This window comes from Gracilinanus agilis, chromosome 6 (genome assembly GCF_016433145.1).
Source record: "Gracilinanus agilis isolate LMUSP501 chromosome 6, AgileGrace, whole genome shotgun sequence".
In the NCBI taxonomy this organism is placed as follows: domain Eukaryota; kingdom Metazoa; phylum Chordata; class Mammalia; order Didelphimorphia; family Didelphidae; genus Gracilinanus; species Gracilinanus agilis.
The window spans coordinates 161,088,045-161,114,583 of NC_058135.1; the positions used below are offsets into that span (position 1 = coordinate 161,088,045).

The following is a 26,539-nucleotide window of genomic DNA, read 5'->3' on the forward strand; positions in this document are numbered from 1 at the left end:
CCTCAGTTAAGTCCATAATTAATGGTTTATTTTCTCTCCTGTTTACTTGGATAAAATTGTACTCACCCTTATTTTGCAAAATTTATACCCTTCCTGGTTTAGAGTCACCATCACTTGGTCCACAATTCCAGTCTCACTAGTTCTGAGAAAAGTGCTACAATCTCTCTTGGTGTAGCGTCTATTAGTGCTCTCTAGTTCATCTTCATTTTCAGGCAGAGTTACTGTTTTGCCAATAATAACATCATCTCCTGATACACGGACACCAGGAGCTATCAAGCCATCATCATCCAATTTATCATAGATAGCATGCCTCATACCTATGAGACAACAGACAAAAAAAACCCTTCTGAAAATGTCCCACATAAATATAAAAACTTAAGAGTTGAATATGTTACCCTAAGAAAGATAATACCCAGCATATGTAGATTGTTTTCTTTCCAAGACAAAAAGTTGGCAGAAATCTCCAACACTACTGCTAATGTTCTCTGTTCATATAATAACTATTGAAAACATCTGTTTCACTCTGACACACTGTAAAATGGATCAGTAGTAAGGAAGCCAAACTCAACTTGACATAAGCTTACTATGGGTTCTTAGGTAAGTCCCTAAGTTTCCTGAGCTGTACAAAGAGGGTGAGAATATCTCTTACCATAGCTCCTGGGAATGGTGGCAGTTTTACGGGGTTTTTTTAAGGTATAATATTACCTTGAAAACTGCTCTGCCTATCAATCCCAAGCTCAGGGCCACATCAAAGTGACCAGTAAACTTTTTAATACTTCTCAGGATAAGAAAGTTCCAGAATATTTTGAAATTCAACTAGAACAATACGGTTCTCTGCAACATCCCATATATCCAGCTTTGGATAAACTGGACATATTATAAATGTCAATAATATATGATTTTTCAAAATGAAGTCATCAAATGTTAAATCATATTTATCCTTTTTTTTAATCCTTTGGAGTGGAAATATGTTTTTATACATATATAACCTAAATCAGATTATTTACCATCTCAGGAAGACAAGGAGGAAGGGAAAGAACTTAAAATTCAAAATTTTGGAAAAGGAATGTTAAAACTTATTTACCAAAACAATTGGGAAAAAATAAAATAGTATATATTTTTTAAATACTTTGGTTAAAAGTTACAGCTGCATTTAAATGACTAAAATAAGAAGACCTAATTCCAAAAGCCACACAAAAAAGTCAGTCTCAGCACTTGGGTCACATAAAATTCTGACTGCAAATTGGAAAGCTATGGCACACTACACATTAAAGAGTGGGACTTTAAAGCTTAGTTGACTATATAAATAAAACCTAGCCTTCTGATTTTTCCCAAACTTACCCTTTAATACAAGGCCCAACTAACTGCACATTGTAAACTAAATATAAAGAATTTTCATTCAATTCACATTTCAAAGAACATATTCTAATTTTTTGAACCACAAGCTACATGGTACAATCTAAAATGTAATGACCTTTTAAAGAACATGAAGAAAACTATAAATGCCCTATAAAATTAAGTAAAGAGGGGCAGCTGGTAACTCAATAGATTGGGAGCCAGGCATAAGATGCAGGAGGCCCTGGACTCAAATATCACCTAAGATACTTACTAGCTGTGTGGCCCTGAGCAAGTCACTTAGTCCCAATTGCCTGGCCCTTACCACTCTTCTGCCTTGGAACTAATACACAGTATTGATTCTAAGACAGAAGGTAAGGGTTTTAAAAACTTAAAAAGAAATGGTACTTTACAATTAAAATGAATTCTACAATTTTTAAACATCAGCTTCTCTTACCCTGACATGTTTCACGTGTTGGTTTTTCAAAGACCTCTTCTTGGTCAAATCCTTTCTTAGATTCTTGTTCTTTGTAAGACCGATAAAAAACTGACCTGAAAAATAATATAGAGGCTATACATTTAATGATGAACTTCAAATAATTATCACTTTATACATGTGGTCAATGCAAAATTAAAACAAAATTCAAGAGAAATGGTAAAGAGAATAATTTCTAACTTGATATGGCTTTCCCATGGACCAGATTCAACATAAGATGCCACATCAAAATCAGCTTTGTCCTAAGAACCTAGTGACACTTCATCTCACTAGGAGTGCAAATAACACTAGAATTTACCATCATCGTTAGGCCACTGGCTTTCTATATTTAAAAATTTATGATAATTTGGTAATGTGCCTCATTCAGCAATCACCCTTTGTATGTGATATATTAGCTTTGTGCTAATCCACAAGAAATCATCAATGGAAGCAAAAGGCCAAAATACTTTAAAAGGCAAATTTTCACTGCCTGTATGATGGCTAAAAATGGAGACAATTCTTTCAGAATTTTCAGACTGATCTTTAAAGAAACTAAATATGAATTTCAAGAGGTGAGATGTTTGCTAAAATAATAAAAAAAAAGAAATGTCAGTCAAAAAAGATATCTTTAATATTCTCCTCTATCTGTATTTAACAAATTTTACAAACACTAAAAAACTGACCTGAAAAAGCCTCTATCCACAGCAGAGCGGTTCATGATAACAGAATCTTCTTGATTATATCCAGTGTATGATGCAATAGCCACAATCGAGTTGATGCCTGAAATATATTAGATTCACACACTAAAGAGTAAGCTACAAAGCACTCCAAAAAAAAGGGAATTTTATTTAGAATCCACAGCATTTCTTATTTTCCAGAATGCCATATCATAAGTATACATATCTAAACATGGGTATTTTGATTAATGTGACGATTTGACTAACTAAATAGATTTTATTCTTAGTGTCACATTCTATTAAGCAACTATTTTGACATTAAAATGTCTGCAATCCCAACTCTAGTTCTCTGCAGTCTGGCTGCTACTCATAGCCAAATTCATTATGATCACTACAAGCCCAGACCTATTCTCTTTCAACAATCTACAGATTCCTTTCCATATGAAGTTTTTCAGAGCTGTGGCTCCTGCGCTTTACCAAAGACTCTGAGCATGAGTTATCAGGAAAAAAAAATTCTATATAACTGAATTGGTTTTCCATATTCCAGCTAAATAAGAAATCACATTTTTATTTGTTTAAAAAAATTGGTTAGTACAAAAGTAAGTCATAAATTCATTCATTCCTTTGCTGGGGACAAGGAACCACAACTGATCTCTTGGCAACAGAAGAGCTGAATGGTGCTTACAACCATCCAAGAACAAAATATTTCTCACCACTAAAGGTGGATCTAAGATATTCTGAGAAATATGCCTTTTTCTCAGGCTTTCAGAGGTCTTAGAGCAAGAACAGAGATTAGGGTAAGGGGGAGATACTAGGATACCTAGATAGATCTAGATCACTGCTGTCAACTCTCTAAATCATAGAGACTTCATAGACCATGTAGTTAGAAGAGGCTTTTCAAGATAATAGAGCACATGAGCCAACGTGAACATGGAAGTTAGTAGTATAAACACCCATAGCTTGTTTGTCCATAGCAGACTGATATGTGTTTCTAAAAGATAAAAGGGAAAAAAAGGCAACATAGAATATATATCTAAAACCTTAGTTACCTTGTTATTATGCCACATGCTACTATTGGTATGCATCCTAAGCTACTAATTCCTACATTAGTAGAGTTAAATTCTAATCAATTACATCTGTACTGGCACTATAAAAGATGCTAAAGTGAAAATAATATAGTAATGGGCTGTTGTTGGCTTTTTTAAACCCTTACCTTCCATCTTGGAATCAATACTGTGTATTGGTTCCAAGGCAGAAGAACAGTAAGGGCTAGGTAATGGGAGGTAAGTGATTTGCCCAGGGTCACACAGCTAAAAAAGTATCTGAGGCTAGATTTGAATCCAGGGCCTCCCATCTCTAGGCCTGTCTCTCAATCCACTAATTGCTACCAGGAATGTTTCTTTCAACAGAGAATGAATTCCAAAAACATCCTTCATCATTAGAAAATTTACTGACAAAGATAGAAATACCGAAAGATGTATTTTAGAGTGTAGATTCCATCCCCTAAATAAAGCAGACAGTCGCTCCCCATTCCTCCCAAATGGCACAGGGTGTAAAGCTTTTGCCTTTACATCAGTGCAGCCCACTCCATGAAAAAGGCCAGACAAAGGTTCCAGCTGGTTGACAGATCCTTAGGAATCCCCATATTAAAAGCCCTTCCCCTAGTCAGACCTCAGCCTATTGGCTATTGTGATTACCTAAGAAAGCACCAACTGTTTTAGATGTTCTCTCTGTCACACTTTCCTCTTTGGCCACTACCACTCCTTAAGTTAGGCTCAAGATAAGAACCTCTTATGGCTCATTCTAACCCTAAGGCCAACCTTATTAAAAGGAATTTTGTAACCAGAGCCATTTGTTAATTAATTTTCACTATATACTGCAATAGTAAATTATATTCACCAAGAAAGAAAATCTGTGAAAATCAAAGGAAAACGATGATCAGGGACAAGAAAGATGAAAATCAGAAGTAAAAGATCGAAAGGGCATAATATCCCTGCCTGAAATAATTCCAGATCTGCTTCAACCAATACTCTAAATGATCCTCTAAATCAAGAAAAAAAAGAATTTTCTTAAAGTCATTATCCTGCAGTTCCACATACTTCCTTTATCAAATCATGCTATCCAAATAGCTTTTAAAAAGAAGAATTGCATCCAGTCAAGGACATGAGATTGGTGTTGACAGAATAATACTAGATTCTTCAGTACAACAGTAACCCCTTGTGGAGAGCTTAGTAAATGAACAATTCTAGCAATAGATCTCTGCAAAAACTAAGTTGGCTAGGCCACTTTGCAGCTCAACTGACTACAGCTAACAGATTATTATCTAAGTTTAAATTCTAAAGTTAAAATGATGTCAAAGAAATACACAAACGCCTTTTTACATTTGGGGAATAATTAACATACCTGCTGGCAACTCTCGGAATCGTAGATATTCCATAGACCTTGTAGTCACAAGAGGCTTTTGAGGATAATAGAGCACATGAGCCAATGTGTCCATACGAACATGAAAGTTGGTAATATAAACACCCATTGCCTGTTTACCCATAGCAGACTGATATGTGTTTCTAGGAGACTAAAGCAAAAAGATGCAATGTCACTGAAAAATTAAAGAAAATATAATACACAAATAATAAGGAAAAAAATACACTACATCCAGTAATTTGTCCAGTAAACTAAAAAGGTTTTCTTTTTTCTTAAATGTTAATGAAATGGTATATTCGGCATCAAAGAATACTTCCCCAAAAAGACATAAATTATAGTTCTTAAAAATGAAATACAACAGTGAAGACATTGATATATTCATAATAGCCATCACTATTTAACACCAAGCTTCATGACTCTACACATATATTGCAAATAAGTCTGTGTATACAGTATTCTTAACATTTTCCCCCCTATTCTAACATAATTTTGTATAGAATTTTCCAAATGTCTATACATTCTACACTTTCATCACTCTTTATGAAAATATAATGCCCTACTTCACTGATTTATCATAGCCATTTCCCAATCCTTGACATTAAGATTACTAAGTATAGGGGCAGCTCAGTGGAGTGAGAGTCAGGCCTAGAGACAGGAGGTCCTAGGTTCAAACCCGGCCTCAGCCACTTCCCAGCTGTGTGACCCTGGGCAAGTCACTTGACCCCCATTGCCCACCCTTACCAATCTTCCACCTATGAGACAATACACCGAAGTACAAGGGTTTAAAAAAAAAAAGATTACTAACTATAAGTATTTTCATACAAGCATTTTTAAAAATTAATTCCTTGGTAACTAAAACCAATACTGAGACTACCAAATCAATAGGACTGACCAATCATACTGTTTTGGTAAATATTGCTAAAATTATTTTCCAATTTGCAATACAATAAAGTACAAGGTGTATCTGTTTTTCCAAAGCCCTTACAACACTAAGTTTTATGATTTTTACTTATTTCAGCCAAATTAATGGATGTTGGTGTCACATTCTGGTTAATAGTAATTAAATAATGGAATTCTAAAAAACTAGAATATTGTTCCAAGTTCTTATTTAATGTTTGTTTCCTCCTTTGTAAACTGGCAGTTCACAAACTTCACTATCTTCCCTCCCTCACCGCCACCACCTCAGACTACATACTACCATAATCAACTTATGTCCACTCTGTATATTCTGGAAGTCAATTACCTTAAAAGTTTATTGGAGTGTATTCTTAGTGTTGCCTTAATTTAACAAAATATTTGTCTTATTTGTGTTAAATGTTTAAAAAATTTTTAATAAAAACAAAATCAGCAATCTTGTCTATTAATTTCTTCCATTGCTCTGGTAGTCCACATTTGGAATAAGCATACTGTTACATTTCTCTCTTTATAAGTTTTCTGTATTTACCTGTAAATTTATCTGGAGTTTATTGTGGTATATAATGGAAATACAGATTAAAATTTCTTTCTCCATATTACTATCCACTTTTCCCAACGGTATTACTGAACAATTCCCCAAAATATACTTTATTAATTAGAAATGGTTTTCTCAAAAACTGATCACTATGAACTGGTCTCAAATTTTATTATATTTTCCTGCCTTACTTCTTATGGTTCCTCAAGATTATACACTACAAAACATGAAATATGTAACTATGGGAAAATATTCAAAATAAAAACTTTAAAAAAATAAAAAATAAAAAAGCCAGTGGAATTGCACGTCCGCTAAGGGTGGTTGGGGGGGTTTGGGGGAGAGGGAAAGAACATAAAATATGTAACTATGGGAAAATATTCAAAATAAAAATTTTTTTAAATTTTTAAAATTTAAAAAAAAATTATACACTACAAGATAAAAGTGCTACTAACCTGATTGTGATCAGGAAAAGGGATAATAGATGCACACACACCAAGTATCATTGATGGATGAATTTCACAATGGGTATAAGTAGAACAATAGGCAACTCCCTTCTCCTGTAAGTCATCTGGAGTCATGGCAAGCATCACAGTTTCTTCTTCCAAGGTATCAATATATTCTACCACTCCACTGGCCACAAGATCTTGCCAACTAGAAAATTAAACAAATTCTCCCAATTCTTTAGAGTTCCTAAAATCCTATACACATTTGTGATTTAAAGATTTTGTTACTTTTACTTTTTAAAAATATCTTAAATTTGAAAACGATTGAAAGACACTAATGTGAAATACAACTGTCAAAAGCCCATTGTTTGATTAAGAAAAACATAATTCCCAAATGCAAGCATTCAAAATAAATACATTTTACTCCTTGAATTCCTACCTGTAGTTGTTATACTCCCGTTCTTTTAACTGATCAATGTGTCTTTTCTTCAAAAGTAGCTTTTGTTTTTCAACAATTAAAAGTGGTCTGCATATTCGACCTGCGTCTGTATAAATCCGAATCTCTCGTTCTCGAATGTCTCTGATCATGGAAACCTAATGTTTTTTAAATAGAGAAGGATGATGAATCTGCATTTTCTGTCATTAAGGATTAGCTTTAAAAAAAAAAAAAAAACACCAAAGGGGCAGCTGGGTAGCTCAATGGATTGAGAGTCAGGCCTAGAGACAGGAGGTCCTAGGTTCAAATCCGGCCTCAGACACTTCCCAGCTGTGTGACCCTGGGCAAGTCACTTGACCCCCATTGCCCACCCTTACCACTCTTCCACCTATGAGCCAATATACAGAAGTTAAGGATTTAAAAAAAATTAAAAAAAAAAAAAACCAAAGTTCACACAAAATTTGAGTTAAAAAAAAATTCATCTAAGTAGTCGTTTTCAATTTGCATATGATAAACACTACATGTAAATCTAAAATTTGTGTTTATATAAGTAAAAACTATACTTGACTAATTAGATAATGCTGTCCAAATTCATGGCCTAATTAATGTTCAAATTAATGACATGTGACTAATAAGAAAAAAGAAACATTTCTTCTAGTATCACTATGGCAACCAGTAGCACAGTTACCTTTTTTGTCTCCTCTCGGAAAATATAAAGGAGTTCCCACCTTCACAATAATACCTGATACCACCATTCTACAATCTACTTACACACTTCACCTTACTGGTCCTAAGCCTCCCTCTGTCATACTTCTCTACTGAAAGTAAAAGGATATTAGGCAGATATCATATCAACATGCCTATTAGAATGACAGTATTAAAAATTGTTTATATAGTGCTTTTTAAAAAACTCCTGCCTTCTGTCTTAGAATTGATACTAAGTATTAGTTCCAAGGCAGAAGAGTGGTAAAGGCTAGGCAACACAGGCTAAGTGACTTGCCCAGGGTCACATAACTAGGAAGTATCTGAGGTCACATATGAACCTAGGACCTCCCATTTCCAGGCCTGGCTCTCTAACCACTGACCCAACTAGCTGTCCCATTTATATAGTTTTAATATTTATAAAAGAACTCATCCCACAGAGGAGAAACACAGAAGAAAAACAACTGCTTGAACACATGGGCTGATGGGGATATTATTGGGGATGCAGACACTCAATGTTATAACTCTAGTCCAACTATCAATAATATGGAATTAGGTCTTAATCAATGATACATGTAAAACCCAGTGGAATTGTGCTTCGGCTAAGGGGGATTAAGAGGGCTTGGGGGAGAGGGAAAGAACATGAAACATGTAAGTATGGTAAAATATTCAAAATTAAAATTTAAAATAAAATAAAATAAAATTGTACAAAGGACGTCTGTTCTAAAAAAAACAAAAACTCATCCCACAGAAACACATTCAACAGCAACCCAGAGAAAAGCGGCAGGAAACTAAGACAATAATCAATAATCCTGGCTAAAGCTGTCAAGATTCACCTCACAGGCCAAAAGGTCCAAAATAATGATATTTAGGGACACTATAAGACTAGTGAAGGTCTAGTATAGCTTCAGAGAATCAACTGAGCTAAGCATCAAAGAATCAGATCTTGTACCTAGGACCTGAGATAGCTTGAATTGCATTCTGACTTTGCCCAAAAAACTTACTAGAGAGATATGTAAATACTAGGGAAGAGTGTAAAAACCTGCCAAAATGAAAACTGACTTATCAAAAGATCCTGAGCCTTAGTAAATTACACATTGCCAAGCTAGAGTAAGATTTTCCCATTAGAAGAAAGTTATAATCAGCTGTGTCTGACTAAAGGACTCAAGTTTCTGCCTAAAGTACCTGGGCTTCTGTAAGGACTAAGTAATCTTCACTTGCAAGCATCTCCAGAAAAGTGCCAAGAGGTCAAACACGAGACTGTAACTGGAGGTAACACAAATTCAAGGGCCTCACAGGAAAAAGTATATGAGGACTAAACAAAGTGCATCCTGGATCCCTTCTAGGAGGCAGGTACTCAGTCAATCCTGGTTCAAGCTTGAAATAGAAAAGTGTGGTGCCTATCTCATAAAGTACTTAACGACTAAAAAGGAATTCCCATATTTTCTCCCAGGAAGGTGGGAAAGCACTTCATGAGGGAGTACAAACCAGATGATCTCTCTCCTCCTTCATTCAGGATACTACGTGGTCATAAGCAGTTGAAGGTAATCGATTAATGGTAAACTTACTCCACTTTCCTGGGAAGTATCTCATACTCAGACAAAGGTTTAAGATCAGAAAATAGCAATCCATATTTGGATTCATGGTGGGTGAATGAACTGCATTCTTGGCATCCAAATGATATAAATGAAGATGTGTCAACTTTGTGACATTCAAGTCACGTTAAGCTTTAGAAGCTTTAGAAGAAAATTTTGACTGCTCAGACCCTTGTCTCAGAGAGTCTCTGGTGTGAGCAGTCAAGATCTTCTTTAGAGAGCCCTTAACATAATGGAAAAACAGACATGATCATGAAGCAGAAGTGTTTTGAAAACTCCAAAAATATGAATGGAGAAGGCCAGATCCAGCAGTCTGAGGATGGCTACCACCTAAGGCCAGGATCAACTGCATCCAAAAGTCCATGACAATTCGGAATTAGAGTTAATCTATTACAAGCACAGCATGCTTATCTTGCATAATGAATTGGCTGGAAATCTAGAACAAGACAGATCTATTAATGGGCAATTCACTTTATAAAAGCATTCCCTACTTTACAAAAAAGCTCACAGGATCCCTTTAAAAATCAAGTTCCCAAGGGGTAGCTATTTGAGTCAGCAGAGAGCAAGGCCTGGAGATAAGGTCCTGGGTCCAAATCAGATCTCAGACACTTCCTAGCTGTTTGATCCTGGGCAAGACACTTAACCCCCATTACTTAGCATTAGTTGCTCTTCTGCTCTGAAAACACACAGTATTGATTCTAAGATAGAAGATAATAGTTAGGGGACAGCTGGGTAGCTCAGTGGATTGAGAGCCAGGTCTAGAGACGAGAGGTCCTAGGTTCAAATCTGGCCTCAGACACTTTCCCAGTGGTGTGACCCTGGGCAAGTCACTTAACCCCCATTGCCTAGCCCTTACCACTCTTCTGCCTTAGAACCAATACCCAGTATTGATTCTAAGATGGAAGGTAAGGGTTTTTAAAAAAAAAAAAAAAGATGATAATGGTTTAAAAAAATTTGAGTTCTCTAGTATAAATATAATATGATTTGCTTTATATTAAGTTTACATGCAACTTTTAATAGCAACTATTGCATTAGAGCAAGTTCTATCTATAACTGTAGTAAGGCCCAAAATGTTTTTGAGTGAAAAGTCTCAATTCAGATCATGGTAAACCTATTCAAAGAAGCCTGTGGAAAGATAGCTTTGGCCAGTGATATGAATTACTTAAAAGAGTCTATCCAAAACTGAAATCTCTATCTAATTCAAGAACCTTACTTCAGAGACAATGATATCCATCTGGCGTCGCAATTTTCTTAGGGTATTCATAAGTTGTTCAGGGTCTTTATGTATTCCAACCCAGCAGCCATTAACAAAGATCTTGGTTGCACTAAAATGAAAGATTTTTTTTAAATGTTGTAAATCATTATTCTTAAGCAAAATTCGTAGAACTACCACCCCAAAAATATTTTCATACGAACTCAGCAATAGCAGCAGGAGAAATTTCTTCTAGGTTTTCCATACTCCATTCTTCTAAAAACTCCAGAATTGGAGAAGGCTGAGATCCTACAGAAATATAAGCCATCAGGGCTAAATTCTTCACAAGTCCTACTGCATGGCCCTAAAAGAAACAGTATGGTCATTACTTTAACAAAGGCCATCAAAAATCTATTTCAAGCATTTTTATTTACTTTGATTTACTTTTTATTTATTTTAATCATATTTATTCTAACCATAGCATTTATAACATCATAGAATTGAGACACACTTCAAACTGAATTTTAAAATAAGGATGTGATAAATTAAGAGACTAGCTAGAGCAGTGGTTCCCAAACTTTTTTGGCCTACCACCCCCTTTCCAGAAAAAATATTACTTAGCCCCCTGGAAATTATTATTTTTTTAATTTTAATAGCAATTAATAGGAAAGATAAATGCGCCTGTGGCCATTACCGCCCCCCTGAATCGCTGCAGCACCCACCAGGGGGCGGTAGCACCCACTTTGGGAATCACTGAGCTAGACTGATGGTTTGAGACATTACCTCTGGGGTCTCAGCAGGACACACCATTCCCCACAGTGTATTATGCAACTGTCTTGGCTTTGCTAATTTACCGTCTCTACCAATTGGAGAGTTCAAACGACGCAAGTGAGAAAGAGTAGATGCAAAAGTCAGACGATTTAACACCTAGAGAAATTAGTAAATTTGGCAAAGTTAGGTTTGATTTTTCCTGTACTTGAAATAATTATTCTATCAATACAAAACAGAGCTATATTTGAAGGTGGAAGTCAATTAGTTTGATATTGCAATTATACTTTATCTAACTTTCATTATCAAGTCCTAGAAATCTATAATTCCTTTTGGCTGGAAATAAAGGAAGGGAGAATGTCCCTAGACAGAGTGGTTGGTTTCTAAAGGCTGAACAGATTACTTTCAAGGATATAACATCCCAATCACAACAAAAACATTCAAAGAATCTTAAAATCTTATCAGACAACTAGGTTCATGTAGTCCTAGTTTTTTTAATAAAGTTCACCAATGAGAGTAATCTATCAATAAACTTTTCTGACCCTATCTTCATTTCTTATGCAAATTCTTAAACATACTGTCAAAGAAAATGATAGTTTTTTAAGAAAGTAAACATGCACAATTTATTTGATATTCCTGAGCAATTTCCCATCTCTAGTCCTGTGACTGTCACTACATGTACACTGAGTTGATACATGGAAACACTTTTAAAATACAGTATAACAGAGGGGCAGCTCGGTAGCTCAGTGGAGTGAGAGTCAGACCTAGAGACAGGAGGTCCTAGGTTCAAACCCGGCCTCAGCCACTTCCCAGCTGTGTGACCCTGGGCAAGTCACTTGACCCCCATTGCCCACCCTTACCAATCTTCCACCTATGAGACAATACACCAAAGTACAAGGGTTTAAAAATAAATAAATAAATAAATAAATAAAAATAAAAATTCAGTATAACAAAGAAAAGAGATGCTTAAAATGATTCAATATTCAGAAATTAACTCCTACTTTGGGGGCCTTTAAAATATGGACTCCATATTAATGGGGACTATTTTCTCCTTATGAATATTGTTTTATTCAAAATTAGACTAATTATAATGAAATGCCCAAAATTAAGATTTTCTTTGCAATAATAAGCAATTAAAAAGAAATTTCTCAGTTCAAAAGTCCTTAATTTCACATCTGGAAAAAAAGGCATCATCTTACAGATCAAAAGCCTGGAAAAATAAATTCATGAAGATGTTGTTAGAACTCAGGTACAAATTTTAATGTTAAACCACAAATTATGTTTATGAAACTCTTACCTGAGAGACTCCAGCTCTGGCCTGGTGAGCTTTCTTTTGGTCACCCCAGTTCCCAGTAGCCAAAGAATATTTTAAACCATCTGATATGATCCTTGTTTTAATCGCCAACTCCAAGTTAAAGTCTTTGCCTCTATCAATGAATTTCTGTGCATATATCCTCACTTCTTTAAGTAAATTCTTAAACATTCTGTCAGAGAAAATTATTTTTAAAATACATTTATCATATACTCACATGTCAAATATCTGACCAAGCACACAAAAGTCATTGGTAAAATTAATACACCCTAGAATGAATTACCACCATAGACAGACAGATACACACACAAACATATGCATATGCACACACACACACACACACACACACACGGAGAACAGGTTCCTGTGTTTCTGTACTTTCCATAAAACTATCAAAACAGTTTTGTTCCTATGTCACGACTCATCTAATCCAGTAGTTTTTTTCTATAATTCTTACCCTCTAAACAAGAATGCAAGCAGCGGACCAGCCAAATCCAGTCTCTTATTTCCATAGTGATCTCTGTCATCCAGTTCCCTTCTTCCAAGAGCAGCCAAAAGTAATCTGTGAACCATATACCTAAAAACAAAAAGAACCCCAGGTTTCTTTCTCTTTTTTTTCGAGGTAAGAGAACATGGGAAGCACTTAACCCAAGATAAAACCATTGTTTCTAAATTATAAAGCTCACATCTTTTAAAGAAGCAAAGTGGAAGTTCAATAGGATATTTTTCACACAGAACAAAAAGTGCTTTCTTATAGAGCAAAGCATTCAAAACAAAACAACATACCCCAAAAAGTAGGCTTTTTTTGTTTCACAAAAGTCACTGACACCAACATGAGGAAGCATTTCTTTTTGTAAAACTTCTTTTGCATATTTAATTCTTTTCTCCTTAGTTACACCAGGTTTTGCTCCTCTTGATCCAATAAAATTGAGTGCAACATTCTGTTCCTGGATGACAAAAGCTTCATCCAAAGAAGGTTTAACCTATATATTAAAATATTAAAACAATAATTACTTTCAATTCAACACCCTAAATACCAAAAAAGCCCATAACACCCAGTTTATTCTTTATTCAATATTCTTAATAAACCTGTTCAATATTTGGAAATATACAATAAATCACAAAATCAGTTAGATAAAGGGATGGAACTATGGAAATCCAAGTTCTTTGATAAATTTCAGCAACTAAAATTTTCCTTGAAAAAAGTACCAAGAGCTGTACTTTTTTAAAAACTTTCAACAAGAAATGGTAAAACAAAGGTTTTCAAGAAATAAAATTTTTTTAAAATTTAAAAAATTAAGTATGTTTTCTGCACCATCGAAGTTACAACAATTCTAAATTGTAGTTGTTCAGTCATTTTGATCTGCTTCATTTGGGGTTTTCTTGGCAAAATCAGTAGAGTGGTTTTGCCATTTCTTTCTCTAGCTCATTTTACAGATGAAGAATTGAGACCAAAAGGATTAAGTGTCTTGACCATGATCAAACAGCTAGTAAGTGTCTGAGGCCCGATTTGAACTCAGGAAGATGAGTTTTTTTTACTTCAGGCCCGACACTTTATACACTAAGCAACCTAGCTGTCCAGTTTCTAAATTAAATGCATTTTATTTTAATTGGGCAAGGTCCTGGGGTTGACTATATCTTCCAAGAGAGGAGAGGCCAGTAGCTACAAAATGACAACATTCCACCGCTCTTGAGTTCTTCTTTTGCCATCAGCTATGTTCTGTGATTAGTACACATTCAATTTAACAAATAACTAAGTACTTGTCTTATAAATACCAACATCATTATATAATGATTAATATTTATAATGCTAATAATCCAGAAGCAAACCTGGGATAAGACTGAAGTTATCAAATGGAATACTATTGTGCCAAAAGGAATAATGAACTGGAGGAATTTCATGTGAACTGGAACAACCTCCAGGAAGTGATGCAGAACAAAAGGAGCAGAACCAGGAGAACATTGTACACAGAGACTGATACACTGTGGTAAAATCAAATGTAATGGACTTCTGTACTAGCAGCAATGCAATGAAACAGGACAATTTTGAGGGACTTGAGAAGAAAGAACACTACCCACATCCAGAGAAAGAACTGTGGGAGCAGAAACATAAAAGAAAACCACCTCCTTGATCACATGGTTCAATGGGGACACAAATGGGGATATATACTCAATGATCAATCTATTACAAATATTAATTATATGGAAATAGGTCTTGATCAATGATACATACAAAACCAAGTTGAACTGCTAAATGGCTATGAGAGTGGGGGAGAAGAGAGAAAGAATATGAATCATGGAACCATGGAAAAATATTCTAAATTAATTAAACATAAAAATAAATAAGAAAGAATCAGTCATCAAAAAAAGAGTAAATAGGGGCAGCTGGGTAGCTCAGTGGATTGAGAGCCAGGCCTAGAGATGGGAGGTCCTAGGTTCAAATCTAACCTCAGACACTTCCCAGCTGTGTGACCCTGGGCAAGTCACTTGACCCCCATTGCCTACCCTTACCACTCTTCTGCCTTGGAGCCAATACACAGTATTGACTCCCAAGATGGAAGGTAAGGGTTTAAAAAAAAAAAAAAAAGATTAAATGATGATTATTTACGATTTTTCTCACTAAGAGAGGAATATAGACTAGGGAATTTTAGAAATATTTTCAGCAATGAGGGTTGAAACAAACTGAATATTCACTAGAAATCTTCAATTAAATAGAAAATTAAGTTTATTCAAAACTAGTCAAAAACCACCTAATGCCTGAGCATTCATTCAAGTTTAAAGCGATTTCTACAACTCTCCTAAATAAGACTAAATAACAAAAGGATTTGACTTTTACATACCATTTCCATCATCTCTGGATCTTCAAAATCATAAATAATGTGTTCTAAAATATCTCTGTCAGACACAAAACCTAATGCTCGGAATACAATGATAATGGGAACTTCTTGCTTGATGTATGGTAAAGTAGCTACAATGCGCTGACCAATCGCGCTCTTTTTTGCACCCTACAAAAGAAATGAATAGCACACACAAAAGCACATAAATATTCCTCGAATAAAATTATTTACTGTTTCACTCTCTTCATTTCACAAGCACACTTTCCACATAAAGATGAAACATTTAAAGACTGGTCTCACATTTTTCACATTTGGGTTACAGCACTCAAATGAAACAAAATTCCCACAGCCGCACACATCCCTTCCCCACCCAGGCTCCCTCAGAAGGCACAATTGTGCACTCTGGTTGTAACCTTCTGTGGGGTAAGGGGGAATGAAAAGGAAACATACCCAGAAAGTTCAGAGAAGGTAGATTAGGAAGCAAGAAACAAATATTAACTTGATGTTAAGCCAGGAGTGGCTTCTGATTAATGTTCCATACCTGTCCTCCTCTTGCAAGCATGCTAACCCAGATAGTACTTGTGGGTCGGGAAGAATTCTCCAGGCATGACCTACATTCTCCTGTATAGGCATACTTGGAATCTTTTTTGGCAAACACATAAACCGTATTTGTTGCCATTTTCTCTTGGGCAATCAGAACCTATATAGAAAAAGGTTTGGTAAAAAAATTCTAAAATTTATCCATAAAATAAATTAAAATCCCTAATAGAGAAAAATTAAGCATCCAAATTTGCATGTTCAGTCTGATAATACAATATAGAAAAAGAATACTATTAATGGTTTTAGTTCCCTTTATTCTAAAATTACTAAAAGATTTTATTGAAAGATTGAAATCCACAAGCTATTCAAGTTATATGAAACTCTAGGCAGACTGTACAAGCATAAGTGTTGTTCTAAATAACAGATGTATTTTCTAGACCAAGGCAAAACTTTAAACACATTTAAATTTTAGCAGCCAAATTTCCCACCACCTCCCCAAGCTTCCAATGCTGCTATTTGTATTACGCTACATTTTCCCCAATTTTAATTTATCACTTTGAATACACATCAATGCTATTTTTAATAAGAATTACTCATTTTACCTTTTCTGATCCATTAATAATGAAATAGCCACCAGGATCAAGAGGGCATTCATTTAATTCACAGAGATCACGATCAGTTAAACCATTTAATAGACAGTATGTCGAACGAAGCATAATTGGAATTTTTCCTATAAATGTTTTTTGATGCTGTGTCTGAAGCTGTTCTTCTCCCTCTTTAATAACTGTTTTTGTGATGTCCACATAAAGAGGAGCAGAATACCTTTGAAAATAAAATCAAAATGAATTTTGTCTTCTTTTTAGCTTTTTCAATCTGTTGCAAAGGTAGATAGTGGCGTCATGGACAGAGTGCCTGACTCTAGGTGAAGACCTGAGCCAAATGCTATCTCATACACTAGCTCCTCAACTCCTAATCTCAGTCCCAACTGCATTGATTGTGGGATTGTTTTGAGGATCAAACATTTTAATGCCATATGAATGCCATGGGGGGCAGGGAGTGGGGGAGCTAATAACACAACAGATTGCATATTGGATTTGGAATCAGGAAGACCTGAATTCAAAACTTGCCTCACTATCTGCCTCCCCCATTAGACTGTGACCTCCTAGAGGGCAAGGACTTCTTTGTACCCCCAGAATTTGTCTCAGTTTCTAGCACATGAAAAGTTCTTAATAAATGTTTACTATCTAATCCTAGGTAAGTCACTTAAAACTCTCAGCCTCATCTATTCCTCATCTATAAAACAAAGATGAGGGGGCAGCTGGGTAGCTCAGTGGATTGAGAGCCAGGCCTAGAGACAGGAGGTCCTAGGTTCAAATCTAACCTCAGACACTTCCCAGCTATGTGACCCTGGGCAAGTCACTTAACCCCCATTGCCTACCCTTACCACTCTTCTGCCTTGGAGCCAATACACAGTATTGACTCCCAAGATGGAAGGTAAGGGTTTAAATAAAAAAACAAAAAAACAAAAAACAAAGATGATGGAACCTACCTAATGGAGTTGTTGTAAGGATCAAATAACATAATATGTAGAAAAGGTCTTGCAAATCTTAAGTGCTATAAAGAAACGCTACTATTTCTGCAAGGGAAAGCTTATAGAATGAATGGGGGTATGTGACATTTGTAAATGAATGTGCTATGAAAACAAAAGACATTGATAAACAAAGAAAATATTTTGGCATAGGTCAGGTATTCCCTAATTATTAGTCCTTACTTAGATTAAAAGAGTATCATCCTTTAATTAATAGTTTGTTAATATAGGAATGCTTTACAGTTCACAAAGTGTTTTCCTCACCAGTACCAAATATGACTTCTGAATGAATTCACTGAGGCTCCAAAGGATTATGTAACCTGCCCATGCCTTAAAAGGCCAAAACTCAACTGCCAACAGTAAAGAAATGTCTCTTACGTGAGATTTCTCAATCTGGCTTCATTTGGCATCATAGGTGAAGGGGCTCCATCTCTTTCCCAGTGAGTAGGCTTGGAGAGATAAATTTGTTCAAACTTCAGCAGATATCGAGGCTGAAACAGACAAAAATATATCAAATTCATGAGAACTTATTTTCCATAAATTGTATTACTGTACTTTTCACATATCGTATCAATTCTCATATGAAGGCCTAAAATAGAAAGGCCCCAATCCTGTATACTAGGGAAAATTATTGTATATTCCTGTGAATGGGATCTGGGTCAGAGATTCCAGCTAATCTACTGTTTTTAGCATTTTCTTTGTCTTTAACAATCCCAAAAAATGCCTTCCTTTTTAACAGAATTTGGTTAAAAAACAAAGGGGACAAGGATTCTTTTCCTATAGATATGTTCCCCATTATATGAAAATGGAGAGGGATGGATTGATGGATTACCTTTTAATTAGATATTTACCAATCAGAGGTATCTTGGGATATTCCACAAAGGGACTAAATAATGAACTCCTAAAACTCTATTTATTAAGCTACCTGACCAAGATTAGGGATCTCAGGTCATTCGAGAGGGCCAGTGACCTGTCACTTTACTGGTTATGATGCTGGCCTGGCCAAAAAACTGATATAATCAATAAACTGGTATTCTTACCCAAAAACCAGCCTCTCAAGAGAACTTTAACAAATTCAAATCAAGCCATTATCCCATTTTTTATAAAAGTTGCAAGGAGCCATTGCTGATTGCCAACATAATTTAATTAGATCACTAGGCAACCACATTCTCTCTGGTCTCACAGGGGCCTTTTCCTTCAGTTTTCAATTGCAGGCAGCTCAGCTCAGCAAGGTGAGGCAATGTGATGCAGTGGACAATGTTGGACTTAGAGTCAGGAACACCTAAAACCAAACCCTGCCTCGTTTAGCAAGTCACTGAACTTCTCAAAGGAAATTAAGATTGTTCTGAAGATAGATGAGATGGCACATGTAAAGTGCTTCATAAGTCTTAAAGTATTAAAGCCTTAAAGGAAACTAGTTATTAGTATCAAATTCTTTATATGGTCAATATAGTAAGCAATTGTCTGGGACCTGAAAAGTCAGCATAGACACTCTATACTTATAATTTTAGACTTACAAACTTCTTTAAAAATTCAGAAATAAAACACAAATGAAGATTTCTGACTAACTTGAAAATACTAAGTCTGTTGTATTGTTTATTCAATAGTAATAATGTAGTTAAGCTATCCATATCATGATTCTGAAGATCAAGCAGTTAACTGAGTCCTGCAAGCTTAAACTTGTGATTCTGTTTTGTTTGTTTTTTTAAACCCTTACCTTCCATCTTGGAGTCAATACTGTGTGTATTAGCTCCTAGGCAGAAGAGTGGTAAGGGTAGGCAATGGAGGTCAAGTGACTTGCCCAGGGTCACACAGCTGGGAAGTGTCTGAGGTTAGATTTGAACCTAGGACCTCCCATCTCTAGGCCTGGCTCTCAATCCACTGAGCTACCCAGCTGCCCCCTAAACTTGTGATTCTGACCCCATGCTCTTAAAAAAAAAAAATGGACCTAATGATTCTTTTTACATCTGAAATTCAGGGATAATGGCCAAGATGCCAGGCAGATTGCCAGAAGTCAGGGTAACCATGATGGGTGTATAAATGGCTTGGAAGCCTGGAAATCAATGCTAGGACATTGAACATTTGAGCCAATAAGTCATCTTTCCCCTCCTTTTTGTTCCAAGGGTTACCTCCAGAGCTCAGGACATTATTACCTAACAGCTTCACTACAGACTATTTCTCATCACACAACATACCTTTTCAAATCACCTTGCTTGTTTATTGGGGTATACAAACTCACTTTAATATTAACATAACCAAGATATAATTAAGAGGAAGAGTCATAAAATGGACTCTCCAATGAAAAGAAATTATTTTTACTATCTGCACAAATGTACAAACCCCTTCAATTGTACTGCTAATGAAGGCAGTTGTATATATTTCTAAATAAAAATCCATTAAAACTATTTTTATGCTATTTGTCTTTAAGCCATGGAAGGCATGAAACTTCAAAAAAACAGAAACTATTTCAGATTTCATATAGAATCTCTTACCGGTTCTTCAACTTCTCCAGTAGCATGCTGAGCTTCAGCTTGTAAATCTATAGGTGGGGCATCCTCCACAATTCTCTGCACAGACATCTGAATGAACTCATCAAAAGAATCCAGCTGTTGTCGGACCAAACCTTTCTCATCAAAATAGGAACTGAAAAAACAGTTCAAAGATTAAGTTCAAGTATAATAAAAGACTGTTTTCATTGATGTTTTTAATTTTTCAGTTATCATTCTGGTCAACAATTATCAAAGGAACATCTACTTTGTACTGAGCTAATGCGCACACACTATGGGATAGCAAAAAAAAATGACACATCTCTGTCCCTGATTATATCTGTTGGGGAGAGGGAGACAACATTTATAGGTATATTAATATTGGAAACTATAAGATAGCATATTATCAATGATGAGAATAAAATTAAGCACCACATCGGGGTACAAACAATAAGTAATATATGATTTCAGTGAAGGAAGAGAATCAGCAGGAGCTAGCTTAGTCAGAGATGGGCCAGTCAGAGAAGGTTGTGAGTATGTACTGAAAAATGGGAAGGAAATCATCAGAGGGAAAAAACAGAATAATCAAAGATATATGTGGGAAAACACACAACCAGCCTTGATAAAATGGACAGTTAAAGCTAAGGGGGCAGTGGGAAGTGGGACATAAGGTCAGTTAGACAGTATAAAGTCAGACCATACAAGATGATTCATGTCAGGATGACCATGGGCCTTTTTCTATAGGCAATAGAGATCCCTGGCAGCTCCTGAGCAGAGGAGTGATAGAAAAAGCAGGACTTTAGGAAAATTAGTCAGATAGAACCATTGCAGAAGAGATTTTATGAGAAAGAGAATGAGTAAGAAATCACAGCTAAGAAGTAGCTACAGCAGCCTAAGCTTGAGATAATAAAGACCTGGAGGGTTAAGGTGTTAGCAATAAGAATGGGGAAGCATTTCAAAGAAGAAATGTCAGGATGAGGTGACTGAAAAAGAATGAAGGAAAGGGATGGGTCAAAAATTATTACAAGGGGGCAGTAGGATGGCTCAGTGGATTGAGAGCCAGGTCTTGAGATGGGAGGTCCTGGGTTCAAATCTGGCCTTGGACACTTCCTAGCTGTGTGACCCTGGACAAGTCACTTAACCTTCATTGCTTAACCCTTACCACTCTTCTGCCTTGGAACCAATAGACAATATTGATTCTAAGATGGAAGGTAAGGGGTTAAAAAAAAATACTGCATATTTCTAGGGTAGGTGACAAGAGAGAACGTAATGCCATTAACAGAAATAAACTAGTTCTCAGCAGGGGAAAGAGGGAATGAGGAAAAGGGAATGATTCTAAGCTTAGTTTGGGGGCATGATGTTTTGTTGAGTTTGAAGTGAAAGCAGATTGGCCAAGTGAAGCACCTATGGCAGTAGCTAGTGTAGTAAGACTAGAACTTAAGTGAGGGATCGAAATGAAATACAGAAATTGCCAAGTTATATTCAAAGAAATAAGAGTTAAAGTCATCTGAATTGATGAATTCCCAAGAGAAGGTGCACAGCATGATCAAAGACGTAAAAAGGGAAAGAACAGACGGGAAAACAGAAGGCATTTCATGTGTTTGTCTTCTCCCTAAACGCACACAGAATTTTTGAGGGAAATAGTCATGGACATGAGGCAGTCAGGGAACTTATATAGAGAAGTACTGGGAAAAAGAATTATGCAGTCATTAAAAGGAAAATCCAATAAACATGGTTCAAAGCGAACCATAATTATGTGGTGTCATTAAAATAAAAAAATCAATAAATATAGATCAAGTGGACTGCAGGACTAGAGATTCAGAGCTGGAACAAATCTTAGAAGTAATTTAATTCAAATGCCCTCATTTTACAAATAAGGAAAGTGACAGGACCCAGGTCCTCTCACTCCCAAACCTAGTGATCTAGCATGGCAATGTACTAGGAGCTAGCAAGTACTGAGAAGAACTTTGCTTCTTGCCCTCACAGAGCTTACAATCTAATAGCAGAGGAAAGATGTATACAAATAAATAGAAGATTTAGTACATAAGAAAAATACCAAGTGCTAGGACAGACTGGGGGGAAGAAGGGGGAATGAGGCACAATAACGACTGTCTTTTCTAGAACATCTGGAAAAGCTCCACAGGGGAATGAATTTGAGTTGGGCCTTGAAAAAAGCATGGGGCTGGAGTGGGGGTGGGGTTCAAACACTAGGAGGGGCCTACATACATAAATGCACATGGGCAGGAAAGGTCATGAAGAATTCTTGAACAATAAGCTTTAATTTTCTTAAGAAAATAATTATATGTAAAAGGGATGAGTATAAGATAAGCCTTAAAAGGTAAACTGGACCCAGGGTGTAAACAGCTTTGACTGCCAGGACTATAACTAAGACCTTGGCCTTTACTTGGTAGATAATAGGTAACTCAGTAGAGGTTTTCAAATAGGGAGATGGCATGATTACAACTTTGGCAAAGCCGTTAGATGGTTTAGAAAAGTGACTCTCAAAGTGGGCGCCACCGCCCCCGGTGGGTACTGCAGTGATCCAGGGGAGCAGTGATGGCCACAGGTGCATTTATCTTTCCTATTAATTGCTATTAAAATTTCAAAAAAATTAATTTCCAGGGGCACTAAGTAATATTTTTTCTGGAAAGGGGGCAGTAGGCCAAAAACGTTTGGGAACCACTGGTTTAGAACAAGGAGTCAAGAAGAATAATTAGATATTGCCACACTCCAGAAAAGAGGTATTGAAATTTTGAACTAAAAGGGTGACAGTAGGAATGGAAAGAAAAGACCAAAATTAAAGAAGTACAAAGTCTTCTTTGTTCATTTCACGAATGAGTTGTGTTCCAAAATTTCTCACTTATTCAGAATTTGGATTGCTTTCTCTCCAGAAACAAATGTTAGTTAAGTTCTCAAGCCGACCAAAAAAAAAAAATAAAAGCCTACTAAGTCTATAATATAGCTGAGGTATTAAACTAGGAAATCTATCTCAACTTCAAAACAATGTTTCTAAAGAAATTTGTGATTGAAATTCCAATATGAGATGTCAAAAATACATTCTTGTTTTACAGTTTGGGGAGAAAGATGTAGGCTTCCTCAGTTCCATCTATTGGTCGAAAGGGAGCAGAAAGCAGAGAGGAACTCTAGTAAAAAAAACAATCTAGAATAAGGAACTCATCCACATCCAGAGAAAGAACTGTGGGAGTAGAAACACAGAAGAAAAATAACTGCTTGATCACATGGTTCAATTGGGATATGATTGGGAATCTAGACTCTAAATGATCTCCCTAGTGCAAATATAGGTCTTGATCAATGATACATGTAAAATCCAGTGGAATTGCTCATTGACTATGGGGGGGGGGGGATGGGAAGAGGGAAAGAACATGAATCATGTAACCATGGAAAAATATTCTTAATGAAATCAATAAATGAACTTAGAATAAGGAACTCTACAATGGCTTGAGATTTTAAGAGAAAAGAGAGCTCTGTGAAAGATAAGAAACAGAGTGAGCAGTGAGGCAAATTAGGAGGGAAAGCAGGATTTTTCCTCTTCCTTTAAAAGCTGGAAAAATGAAATGTTTCATTTCACATAAAAATAAATAATTTAAGTTACAATATTTTACCCCTGATTACTCTCTCAGACTTTCTATTAAGAACTAATTATTAATTAGCTAAGAAAATTCCTGTCTGCATCACTTTCTAACCTCAAGTTTGTAGAAGAGAAAGTATTTGATTTATACCAAAAGTTTACTAAAGAACTTCTTTGGTTTCCTTGAAAAAAATTACCTAATAACAATCCAACAGGCTTCTTGCCACAAATCTGGAGTGATTTCATCATCATCTTCATCATATTGCATATCTATAAAGAAAAATAATAAAAGATTATATTACTTTTCAGTACTGCAATAATATACATACTGTTCTTAGGAGTAGATAAAACAAGCATTTTCCCCCAAAGGATTCATAATGAAACATCCTATCTACCTCCAGAGAGAACTAATGAACTAAATGCAAATTAAAGTAAAATCTTCATGTTTTTTATTAATATCGATATTTTTGCATGATCTCACATGTTTAATGAATATCATATTGCTTATCTTTTTAAGAGGTGGGGGAGGAAGTAGAGGAGAGAGAATTTGGAACTCAAAATTTTGAAAGAATGTTAAAAAACTAAACTTTTTTCCTTGATTTTCTAAACTTTTTCCCAATTCCTTTAATAAAACAACATGTATGCACTCACACGTATCATATACAGAGATAATCCTCAACTCATGAAGGGCTTGTGTTTTAAAAGTTCATTTGTAAATTGATCAGGACAGAAACAAAAACAGCTAAAGACTTGTTTCCTACCCAAAAGCTACATGCCTATATATCATGAATATTTTTTCAAGAAGACAATAATGCAGGGTGTAGAAAGCCCAAAATGGCCTCATAACAACAGAATGACAGCAATCAATCAACATGTAATTATTAATCACTACTAATAACTACTCTATGCTGGATACTTGTAAGTACTAAGCACTGGGATGTGAAGACCAAAATATCAGTTCTGTACCCCCCCCAAGAACCCTTAAGGGCAGAAATTGTCTTTTGCATCTTCTTAGAACTCTCAGCATTTAGGGCAGGGTACACAATAGGTGCTTTACCAATGTAGTATTGTTTACTGAATGACATTCTAATGGAGGAGACAACATAAACATACATAAGTATGAGGGAAGGGGAAGAGATCAGCAAAGGCTTCACATAGGTGCTAGCATCTAATCTCAACTGTGATGGAAACAGGAGAGAATGCATTCCAGGCATAGGGAACACTCTGCACAAATACAGAAGATGGAATGTTCTATGAGAAGCAGCAAAAGCCAGCTTGGCTAAATTGGAAAAGACCGCATTTTCATCAACACTGATTCTTAAATAAAACTAATTCTATGGTCAGATCATTAACTGATTAGAACCAAGATCACAATAAATATCTTTACAGCAACTCCAATCTGACCTAAACAGATGGTTGACTCTGAAAAATAATTTAACCTATGCAAAAGTCTCATGAACAGACAGGCTAAAAGAGCCCAAAAATCACTTAAACCAGCTAGGAAAAGAAGGAAGAGATGTTACAATTCCACTGAATCTAAAGACAATACTAATTTAGATTATAAACTCCTTTGCAAAACATTATGGAATAAAATTATGGAATGCTATTAATATCGCTCAAAAAACTGTGAAAAACAGTAAAGAAAATGAGCCTGCAGAGACTATTTCAACTTCTGAGATGTAGCGAGATGTAGCAATACTAGATAATCCTAAACTAATGAAATGCACGGTCCTATCCTGATGGCTACGTGCAAGGCACTGTGGCTATAAAACCAAACAGGTCCAACCCTCAAATCCACATGGGGTGGGGGGGTCTGTCATCTATGAAAATGTATAGAGAACAAAGATGTAATGCTGAGGTGGATCAGCAGCAAGCAGATCTGCTTCTTCTCTCAGTTTGAATTGTCTTAGAGAATTTACAGAGTTAATTAAATCCTTCAGCTGCTTCTAGGTTGTGGTAGAAACAGCTCACAGGAATGAGTCGGAATGGGTTCCCCTGGAGGTCAGAGCTGAATCTGGGAGAATGACTCCAGCTTCGCAGACCCCAACTGCCTCCTGGCTGGCCATTAGAACTCCCAAACCCCCTCCTTCAAGATTCCAAACAGGTTTCCCCCTTTCTCTGTAGTTTCACCAAATTCCATTCCCCTTTGCTGCAGACTTGTCTCTCTTTCCCAAAATCTCCCTCTTACACTATCCCTTAACACTCTTCTTACCACAGAACCAATATTTAGGATTGATTCTAAGGAAGATGATATGGGTTAAAAAAAAAAAAAAGAGAGAGAGAGAATTGGACTAGATGAGCTTGAAGGGATCTTTTCCAGCTCCTTATGATTTCCAATGCATTTGCAAATTAAATCACAAATAGGACAACAGAAAATGGAATAGAAATGCAGCCACCATTTTAAACTTCATGAACAGTGGAATAAGATATTTAAACCCTTAAAATTTAAACTCTACCACCTGACTTCCCAATGTACTATGTGAAAAATTGGTAATGATACTTTTTAAAAAAAGATAACGTCTGAAAAAAACTGCTGGACTTAATTTGACCTGCAAAAGCAATCTGTGCCTTTAGCTTTTGGAAAGAATCATTAAAAAAAAAACTTTTAAAAAATCAATGTGGGTCTTGATCAAGGACACATGACAAAACTAGTGGAAATGCGCATCGGCCATGGGGGGGGGGTGCAGGAGGGG

The 26,539-nt window shown here is 35.9% G+C and overlaps 1 protein-coding gene across 1 annotated transcript in view; it reads right to left on the reverse strand.

Moving 5' to 3' along the window:
* The window catches only part of POLR2B (RNA polymerase II subunit B), a 34,182-nt gene that overhangs the window by 2,550 nt on the left and 5,093 nt on the right, over positions 1 to 26,539 (reverse strand). Inside the window, exons 2-19 of the mRNA XM_044681392.1 lie at positions 24,044 to 24,116; positions 20,264 to 20,414; positions 18,150 to 18,262; positions 16,786 to 17,005; positions 16,185 to 16,343; positions 15,647 to 15,811; positions 13,593 to 13,789; positions 13,264 to 13,383; positions 12,792 to 12,978; positions 11,510 to 11,653; positions 10,951 to 11,090; positions 10,748 to 10,859; positions 7,241 to 7,395; positions 6,811 to 7,009; positions 4,891 to 5,059; positions 2,494 to 2,590; positions 1,793 to 1,887; positions 67 to 317 (exon numbers count right to left, since the gene is read on the reverse strand). Of these exons, the coding sequence (XP_044537327.1) occupies positions 67 to 317; positions 1,793 to 1,887; positions 2,494 to 2,590; positions 4,891 to 5,059; positions 6,811 to 7,009; positions 7,241 to 7,395; positions 10,748 to 10,859; positions 10,951 to 11,090; positions 11,510 to 11,653; positions 12,792 to 12,978; positions 13,264 to 13,383; positions 13,593 to 13,789; positions 15,647 to 15,811; positions 16,185 to 16,343; positions 16,786 to 17,005; positions 18,150 to 18,262; positions 20,264 to 20,414; positions 24,044 to 24,116 (2,747 nt within the window). The remainder of the gene's footprint in view (positions 1 to 66; positions 318 to 1,792; positions 1,888 to 2,493; positions 2,591 to 4,890; positions 5,060 to 6,810; positions 7,010 to 7,240; positions 7,396 to 10,747; positions 10,860 to 10,950; positions 11,091 to 11,509; positions 11,654 to 12,791; positions 12,979 to 13,263; positions 13,384 to 13,592; positions 13,790 to 15,646; positions 15,812 to 16,184; positions 16,344 to 16,785; positions 17,006 to 18,149; positions 18,263 to 20,263; positions 20,415 to 24,043; positions 24,117 to 26,539) is intronic.